Source organism: Diadema antillarum, unplaced genomic scaffold, assembly GCF_040938485.1.
Source record: "Diadema antillarum isolate AM-2024a unplaced genomic scaffold, OU_Dant_1.0 scf00000193, whole genome shotgun sequence".
Classification (NCBI taxonomy): Eukaryota; Metazoa; Echinodermata; class Echinoidea; order Diadematoida; family Diadematidae; genus Diadema; species Diadema antillarum.
Genome location: NW_027271082.1, coordinates 213,852 through 223,950, shown reverse-complemented (window position 1 = coordinate 223,950; position 10,099 = coordinate 213,852). Strand labels below are relative to the sequence as shown.

At 42.9% G+C, this 10,099-nt stretch overlaps 1 protein-coding gene across 1 annotated transcript; it reads left to right on the top strand.

Annotated features, from left to right (window-relative positions):
• The first annotated feature begins 344 nt into the window (after positions 1-344).
• On the top strand, positions 345-9,113 carry LOC139723583 (DC-STAMP domain-containing protein 2-like). Its single transcript, XM_071634819.1, has 6 exons — positions 345-377; positions 1,284-1,626; positions 3,966-4,129; positions 5,392-5,562; positions 6,981-7,131; positions 7,750-9,113. Exons 1-6 carry the CDS (start codon positions 345-347, stop codon positions 9,111-9,113), a joined length of 2,226 nt encoding a protein of 741 aa, XP_071490920.1.
• The last annotated feature ends 986 nt before the right edge of the window (positions 9,114-10,099 follow it).

Here is a 10,099-nt window from a genome sequence, read left to right as displayed (position 1 = left end):
TACTGTATTACGCGACGACGTGAACAGAATATAAAAATAATGCAAGATGCACCAATACATTCGAGCCGCAGACAAGCAGCAACGTGACTACGTGTTCTATTAAAGGGAACCCAAACCCAAAGAGCGATGGGGATTGAGTAAAAGCGGCAACATTGGTATAACACATCAGTGAGAGTCTGAGGAAAATCGGACTATCGATGCAAAAGTTATACATTTTTAAAGTTTTGTTGTTGGAACCACTAGATGAGGAGACTACTAGAGGTTATGACGTATGAGTGGACAACAGTATGAAGAAAATAAAAAAGGAATTCCGCCAAAAAAAAAAAAATCACTTTTCTAGCAAAATGAAGGAGTACTTGACTGAACGCTCTCAGAAAGTATGGACAATAAGTGCTACCCCTGACATAGATATGTCAGTATCAAGTTGATGAAATGTGTAATTTTCATGAGAATTTTTTTTTTTTTTTTGGGTGGAATTCCCTTTATAATTATTTCCTCGACGTGCTCGAGTCTCGACCATCCTATTGTTTTTCTTCTTTTTTTTCTCTCTCTTGTTGTTTCGTATCTGATTGTATCTATTCTTTTCCTTGACCTTCTCGTCATTTTTTTTTTGTCTTCTCCGATATATAAGAATGAATATGATCGTCTCCGTAGTATATAAATGAAGATATTTTAGTTGATGGTTTGGCTGGCCTCGATCTTTACACGAAGGCGGCTCCATACGGAGAAAGCATCTCCTCAAAAGGAAAACCATACAATTAGGAAGCACCTTACAAACTTCTGTCTGTAACTTTGGAACATGTACCCCCCTATGTCATGCCTCCAGGTGATATAATATGAATGTGATAAAAATCACTGTACTTGGAATTTCAGTCATTGACCTTACAATATATATATATATATATATATATATACGCACTTGTTTGGTTATCTAAAAGTTTGTTTTTGGTAAAAGTAGTTCTTTTTTTTCAAATTCGTGAGGACTGCCTCATTTTTAACATGGCAAGAGGAGGGCACTAAAGTTCCAGTGTCCCTCGAAGTTTTGCGGCCGTGACATTAATGTAAGGCAAAGACTATCGACTGTAAGTACCAGGTGCTAGAGTGCCTGATGTTCTTTTCTTCTGAATAAGACGCACATTCAGACAGAGAGACGCCAGGCGACCATCTTTCTCTGAATTGAAATAACTTGAATCATGTCAACGTCTCGTATTTCTTTTTCTGCTATTTTCAAAATGCGATGATTTCTTCCAATGTGTCCTGTACTCCTTTTCCCACCTCCCCAGAAATCAGTCTTTTCAGATAGGGGTTTGTCACCATCACCGTCTCCCTCTGAGGGTAACTCACCCAGTCGACGTCATCCGCAACGTCGAAATAGGAGCTCTCTTAGTAGTCTCGTCTCCATGCCCAAAAACCTCGTCGCAAGCAGTGAACTCCTCAATGACATCCTACTGAGTGATCGCGGCACGCACAAAAAACTGAAGGGCGTGGTCGGGTTTCTGGTGGGCATTATCCTGGGAGTTCTTCTGTTCCTTGGTCTTTATTACGGTCTGGCTTACGGCCTGTACGTCGCCCTTATCATTACAGCTTTCAGCACCATCTTCATGAGCTTGTGTCTTGCTTTCACAGGTGAAATATCTGATTACCCCCTTTTTTACAGTGTCTCATTAAAAATAACCTTGCACCCATTTTTAGCTCACCTGAGCCAAAGGCTCAAGTGAGCTATTGCGATCGCCCTTCGTCCGGCGTCCGTCGTGCGTCGTGCGTCGTGCGTCGTGCGTCGTGCGTCGTCCGTCGTCCGTCGTCCGTCGTGCGTCGTGCGTAAACTTTTTACATTTTCATCTTCTTCTTGAAAACCCCAAGACCGATTTTCATCAAACTTGGCAGGTAGCATCCCTAGGGGGTTAGGAACTCAATTTGTTAAAATGGGCACCATGCCCCACCCAGGGGGCCCCCAGGGGGGCCCAAACCCCCCCAAAATTAAGGAATCTGTAAAAATCTTCTTCTCTAGAACCAGAAGTGATAGAGCTAAGTTAATACTATGAGTTAGTACATTGATGACTGTAGTTTCAAGTTTGTTCATGGCAAAATTAGGGGTGCCCCCCTTGGGACCCAGGGGAGGGGGGTGGGGAGGGGTTCTAATGGGGCCTAAATTATACATTTTCATCTTCTTCTTGAGAACCCCATTACCCATTTTCACCAAACTTGGCAGGTAGCATCCCTAGGGGGTTAGGAACTCAATTTGTTAAAATGGGCACCATGCCCCACCCAGGGGGCCCCCAGGGGGCCCAAACGCCCCAAACTTAAGGAATCTGTAAAAATCTTCTTCTCCAGAACCAGAAGTGATAGAGCTAAGTTAATACTATGAGTTTGTACATTGATAACTGTAGTTTCAAGTTTGTTCATGGCAGAATCAGGGGTGCCCCCCTTGGGACCCAGGGGAGGGGGGTGAGGAGGGGTCCTAATGGGGCCTAAATTGTACATTTTTATCTTCTTCTTGAGAACCCCATGACCCATTTTCACCAAACTTGGCAGGTAGCATCCCTAGGGAGTTAGGATTTCAATTTCTTAAAATGGGCACCATTCCCCACCCAGGGGGCCCCCAGGGGGGCCCAAACCCCCAAAATGAAGGAATCTTTAAAAATCTTCTCTAGAATCAGAAGTTATAGAGGTAAGATAATACTATGAGTGAGTACATTAATGACTGTATTTTCAAGTTTGTTCATAGGAGATCAAGGGGTGCCCCTCTTGGGGGCAGGGGGGGGGGTTGGTTGGGAAGGTCCAAATGGGGACCTGAATTGTACATTTTCATCTTCTTCCTGAAAACCTCATGATGTATTTTCATCAAACTTGGCAGGTAGCATCCCTAGGGGGTCAGGATCTCAATTTATAAAAATGGGCACCATGCCCCACCCAGAGGGCCCCAGGGGGCCCCAATCCCCCCCCCCCCAAAAAATTAAGGAATCTTAAAAAATTTGGGCCCTTATTGTACAGTTTCATCTTCTACTTGAGAATGCCTGGTCAAATTTTGGTAGAGCTGTGAATAATTTAGATTAGTGACTGCGTGAAAGGTGAACTTGCGATACTCAGGTGAGCGCTAGACCCGTGGGTCTCTTGTTATAAATGTCGAAGGCTTGTTGGTTGAATGCCGATATTCATTTTTGGATAATTTTCCCCCTAATTCCCCCAAAATGTGCTGAAAAGCTTTCAGAAATAGAACTGTCTTCTTATTCTTACTTATCTAATTCTCAAAACTTGTTGCTTGCTTTTTCACGGGTAGTAGCCAATGTCTCATACTTTTGAAGGACAAGTCCACTTTCATATACATGTACATGTGGATTGAGTGAATGCAGCAATATTTGTAAAATACATCAGTGAAAGTTTGTGGAAAATAGGACAATCCGTTCAAAAGTTATGAATCTTTTTAAGTATCTGCGCACTCACTGCTTGATGAGAAGACTACTAGAGTGTATGATGTCACATGCGTACAACGATATAAGGAAAATATAAAGACAATCTCACAAAATGTTACTTTCTGAAAAAAAAGTGCACATTTCCTCAACTCGTCACTTGCCTTCTTAAAGAGGTAAATTAAGTGTTCTTTTTATTACGCGAGGAAATATAAAATATCTTGAAGTTTCCTTATACTTTCTTTGTACCGTTGTACACATGTGACATCACAAGCTGTAGTAGTCTTCTCATTCAGCAGTGACTAAGCAAAAACTTCAAAATATTTCCTCAAACTCTTGCTGATGTGTTCTATCAATATTGCTGCATTCACTCAATGCACATGTCTATCATGGTGAACTTGTCCTTTAAAGGCTACTCCTTGTCATGATAACTGCTAGTAAGATATCTAATGATAAATATCTAAATGAAGAAATAAACTTCGTGGAGCCAATATGTGAAATCTCAACATACCTGGGTATATATTTTCACTAGAATGCAAACTTTGATCATCATTGCAGTGCGGGCGAGATGCGTGGCTGCTCTCATGGTACCTACGATCTGTACCTCTAGGGGGCGGGCTGCATTTCTCGCCTTCATTGTGGCCCTTCTGCTCCGAGGCCCTGTTCACAACATCTACATCAATGCCAATGAAGTGTCTGACTCTATGACCTGTAGTGCAGAGGTGAGGCTATGGTGCTGTGTTTGCAAAAATAGGGAGATTTAGATTTTTGCGACGGGGACGTTCAGAGGGGGAAAAATGTTATGAGTATGCGCAGAAATGCGCATCAAGTCCTCTGATCGCGTTTTCACTACGCGTTCTGGGCTATTCTACGTCCGCTCAATTTATGACGCAGATGCACTGATCATAATTATGAGAGGCCCATTGTTTTGTTTTTTATAGGTTGCGTCTGTGCGTTATCTAAAGCTATTTTTCAACACGACGCAGGGAAGAGGAGAGCGCGCAGCGCAAGCGTCGATTCAAACGTCCCGCGTCAAAATCTAAAGTTTCCTAATGACTGCCGCGGTTACGCCGACCGTACGTCAATCCGGAACTGAAATACGGTTTTGATATTCCGAATGTTTTGTTCTTCAGAAATTTTGGTAATCCAAAAATGAAATATGGGATTCGTCATTACGAATGTTAATTTGAAAGTACGCACCTTCTTACCGTTGTCGGATTCACGAACCTTTGGGGGAAAAAAACAAACAACGAACCATAATATATTTTCATATTAACGAACTTTCGGAATAACGAACCTTTGGAATAACACCACAAACTGCCATATCTATTAACAAACCCTATTTTAATTTCGGAGTAATGGCGATACAGCTAGGTATCGGGTGTAGTTGTGCTTATTTATAACAAACCGTAGTTCAATTTAGAAGTATCGAATCTCTCGGAATAAGGAACATCACCCGAATGCTGTTTCCAGCTTGATTTTTGTATGGTTTTATGTATACTGTAGGTATTGGGCCGATTGCTACATCAATATTGTTAATTCCAGACACGTGAAACCATGATCCTCAGTTCTAATTAATTTATCTGCTTCTTCTTGACAGTAAATCTCTTATGGTGGAGTTCGAAAATAGTATATAAGTTTCCACAGCTTATGCTAATGCTTAATACTTCAGTGTATAGGACTATTTAATTTGCAATCTTCAAGGAAATCCTACCTTCTGCCACGTACTAGTATATCTGCCTTGCTTTTGAAACGAAAACTCATTTCTTTCCCGAATGTAGACCTATTGCTGCTCACGATCTTGTAAGTCGTGCTAAGTGATGTATCAAAACAATTTTTGGATAAATTTTCCACAAGAACATTAGATTTGAATGGGAATGTGTGACAAACACCGCATGAATTTCATTGCGTAATATCTCACTAGTGTGTATGATTCAGTGTGCGATATAATCAAGCAATCTGTTTCTTTTTTCGCTGCCCCCAGCTTGCTTGCAACCAGTCGCGTGAGATCCAGGAGGCTGCGCAGCGCGTCCTCGACAATTACGCGCAGGGCATACTGGGGAGCATCGACAACATCCAGGGTGAAGTGAAAAAAGTCGGCGAAAAGTTCGAGCCAGTCGAAGAGGAACTCGGTGCGCTCAATGATGGCTTGGCTGTAAGTATTGTGGTACATCATACTCTATTCTGATTTCTTCTCCGTGTCCTGACAACACGGCATTACGCATAGATCACACCGTATTTCAAATACTGGTCACTAGTGCAAATGTTATGCCGCCACTTCATGGTTTGTGATATTCTCAATGGATTCGATACAACAGAGCCGGCGGAACGGGGGGGGGGGGGGGGGGGGGTGGGGGGCTCGATCCCCCACCCCTTTTTTTTGCGTTATACAAAGGAATTCATATGGTGTCACGAGTTTGGGCCCCCACTTTTTTTTTTTTTTTTGCCCCGGAAGTGCGTAAGTGGTACTAGAAAGAAATGGAAACCTTGAAGTGTGAGCGCGGTAAGCCTTTGTTTTTGCGCTAAAGACCTGACTTTTTTTTTTTAGCTTGCCAGCTGAAGAAACCCGTAGGTGACAAGCTACAGAAGTTGCGATGAAGACAGTTTTTTTTTTTGCTTGTTAGCTGGTGAAACCCGGAAGTGGCACCAGAAGTCTGAAGTGCCCCCCCCCCCCCCTTCCCCCTCCCACACACACACACCACTTTTGAAAACGTGGCGACGGCCATTTAGCCTACAATGCGGTCGACATCGGTAAGCGATTTGTCAAAGGAGGCGAATACGCCGAGAAACCCATCCTAAGAGTCATGAAGAAAACATACTAGTAACGAGGAGTATCACTGTAGATCAGTTTTTGTCAACCAGTGGGCCGCGAAGCTCTCCCTATAGCCTTTTGCCAAGGCCCTCTCGCTGTATGGTGAAGAGAGCTCAGTCGTGTGGGGTTGCTGTCGGGCTCGCCCATTACAGCGAGAGGGCTTTGACAAAAGGCTAAGCTCTCCCAGACATGCCAGATGGGCCGCGATGCCTTTCCAAAATGAAGATGAAAAAGACTTGTATTCAATCTACACATGTAACTTAGCTTCAAAAACAGAAACAAAACCAAAAAATAAAAATAAACAACTTTGTAAAGAGCCAACGTCGGCCTCGGGTTGGAAAAAGGTTGAGAAGCGTGGCTGTTGTAAGGCTTCGTTATAGGTGTTATAACCAACATATAGTTATATTCTTCGTCTTTCACAAAGGATCTCTTGTTAGGTGAAAATGCAAGACGGTCTTCTAGCGTCATCCTCAGTAGGGTTTCTTTTGATTTCCTTCTAAATCGAAAGGATAACGAGGACCTTGCGATCGTAGTTAACGCAGCTATTCAGCATCTCATTCTCGCTATTCCAAACAATTAAAGAAAAAAAAAAGATTGTTTTTGCTAGACACTGTCAACTAGATCTTTGTAGCCATGACATTATATTCATCATCATTGTTATCATACATGTAGTAGTAGTAGTAGTAGTAGTAATAGCAGTAGTAGTAGTATCGTTATCATTGTCATCGTTACTTTTATTCTACTGTTTATACTATACGCAGAATGCCGGACGTGAACTGGGACGTGCAGCAGCCTCCTGCAATGATCTCATTGATTTTGCCGGCCAGTATTGCAGGACGTTCCTGGATAGCAGCTACGAAGTCTGCCGGAATTTCATGATGGACTCTGGGGTTCGGAACCCCCTCCTACTTAGTAAGAGCAACCATCACTGTGTGAGGGAAACAGAGTTGTACTCCTCCTTGACAGATAATACATTTCGTAAATGTTTTTGCCTTTTCGATGTGCCGACGATTATAGGCTACTGAGTAGTATGAGATAGTATGAAGATAGGTAAAATACGTCAACCTAGTCAAATTTTAGTTTTTTACAATCATATTCTGAGAGAGTGATTTGTCCACGGGGCATGCTGCTAAAAGTTTGTGTTTGTGTGTGTGTGTGTGTGTGTGTGTGTGTGCGTGTGTGTGTGTGTGTGCGTGTGTGTGTAGATAAGCGTGATTAGGCAGGGAGGTGAGACCTCCCTGGATTAGGTCAGTCGTTAGGCGAGTCCCACGTAGCATATATGTATAGGCCTATCAACATTGGAGAAAACCATCGGGGAAAATGACTCAAACTGATAGTGACAGTCGCCTTTAAGTATAAAGTTCTTGGGTAATATGTTGGCCTTTTTACGGCAAATGCTTTATATAATACCATCTGGTAACTATTATAAGATTGCAAGATCTAGGAAACTGCATGGGTTCTTTGATGTCTAGAAGTTTGTTTATTTTTTTCCTTCGCTTTCACCTTTTGCTTACCATTCTCCTTAACCAGGCATTGTTTGTGACGCTTTAAATGCACGCGGCGCCTGTACTCTCCGGAGAGTCGAAGATATCTGTCAGGATTCGGCCCATTTCGACAACGCCGTCAACGTCGCCTTCAGAGCTACGCGCACTGTAATGCAGAGTTTTATCGACACCTTCAATGCTGACGTTGACTTTTCCCGCTATTACGAAAGACGTCTCAACAGCAGCACTACAGCTGAACTCATTCAGGAAGCCATCAAGGAAGAATTGAACCAGGCCTACAGTTATGTTCAACTGGTCCTGCTCTATTCCGACAAGATCCTGGCACTGTCTTTCGTCTGGCTGTGCATCAAGTCCTACATGTACCGTTCCAGCTATCGTACCAAGGATTCGTTCGATAATCATTATATCACTGCACAGTTTAAGAAGCTCGATGCCAGTCGGAAGGAGCGCGGAGTGCCAAGCATTCTCCCTCTCAAAAAGAACGAACGCACTGGGTTAATTGATGTGACGTCACTGCGCCTATGCCAGTCTGAGAAGGGCTATCTTAAGTTTGGTCTATCCACTGTCATTTTCCACTCCGTCATCGCCGGCCTATTAATCCTCGTTGACTATGGTCTGTACTGGCTGTTGCTGAAGATCCAGGAGCACGGGGACGTCCAGATCGAGACATCAAGCGAACTCAGCTCTGATGTCGAAATCGAAGGAAATGGTATTCTTGCTGATCTCGTCCGTGTGCTCTTCAGCGATGGCTTCCAGGCATCGATCGCCTTCAACACATCACTCGATACGACCATTTGCCTTCCTCAACCCATTGAGCCAAACTATCGACTCGCCATAACTATTAGCGTCATGTACATCTTTACAATCCTCATGGTTCTCTCTCAGGCCTACGCCCAGCGGCTGCTCCGATACATCGCCGCCTACCCGGAGAGAGAGGTAGAGCGAATCGCCTACCTGTACGGTCACATCTTGCAGAAGCGTCAAACCCTTGTGAGGATGCTCCGTGACAAAGTTCGGATCAACCAGAAGGAACAGGACGCCATCAGTCGCATCTCGGCCTACTTGATGAGGACGTTTCCATGTTGCAAGGGGTTATTCATCATGTGTGGAGCCAAACAGAGACAATGTCTGGGGTGCCTCAGCCCTGACGACGGGTTGCTTGTCTTCTGCTCCGACCAAGACTGCCAGGGAATGTACTGCGAAGAGTGCGCGCGCGCCCTCAACGGCACTTGCTCGATATGCGACGGCGGCATTGAGTTGGGAAAAGTGCCACTCGAAGATGAACATAATGATAAAGCACAAATGTGCACTTATGGCAAAGATATGAGGAAAATAAGAACTGAAAGCTTCAGTCCTACAGATATTCCATTTAAAATTGTGATGCTTTAGAGACCAACTCGGACCCTGAATGACCCTATAGTTTTTCGTGTCCAGACAGTTAAATTAGGCCTATTTGTGTTTATCAATATACTGCCACTGCGTAAGTTATTCTCTATATGACTTAAGTTTTGTCTACGGACAGTGGCGGATCCAGGTAGAAGGGGCACCGGGCGCGCTCCCTTTATTATATTTTTTAAACAAAAGTAACAAAAAGAAAAAAAGTGGAGGACAGGCGTTATCCCACTTTAATTTTGTATAGTGTGCCCCCCTTAAACGGAATTCCTGGATCCACCCTTGATGGATGTTAGTTTTTTATGGATGTTAGTAGATTAAAGGACAAGTTCACCTTCATAAACATAAGGATTGAGAGAATGCAACAATACTAGTAGAACATATCGGTGAAAGTTTGAGGAAAATTGGACAATCGATGCAAAAGTTATGAATTTTTAAAATTTTTGTGTTGGAACCGCTGGATGAGGAGACTACTACAGCCTGTGAGTCATATGCGTACAACAGTATAAAGAAAATGTAAAAGAAAATTCAATATATTTTCACTTTTTTCGCATAATAAAAGAGCACTTGACTTGACTCTTTCTAAAGGCAGGGGGAATGATATTACCCATAACATTTGTCGGTTACGAGTCAAGGGAATGTGTACTTTTTTTCAAAAGATGGAATTTTGTGAAATTCTCTTTATATTTTCCTTGTATTGTTGTACACATGTGACATCCAAGTTATTCATACACTGCAGTAGTCTTCTCATCCAGCGGTTACTGCACAAAAACTTCGAAAATTCATAACTTTTGAACGGATTGTCTGATTTTCCTCAAACTTTCAATGATGTGTTCTACTAATATTGCTATCTCTCAATCCTTATGTTTATGAAGGTGAACTTGTCCTTTAAGTAATCAAGATAAGCGTTCATCGATTCGAAGTTAGAGCTAAATATGGGCCATATGGCTGTATGGGTCCGAATTCACGAAGGTGGTACAAAT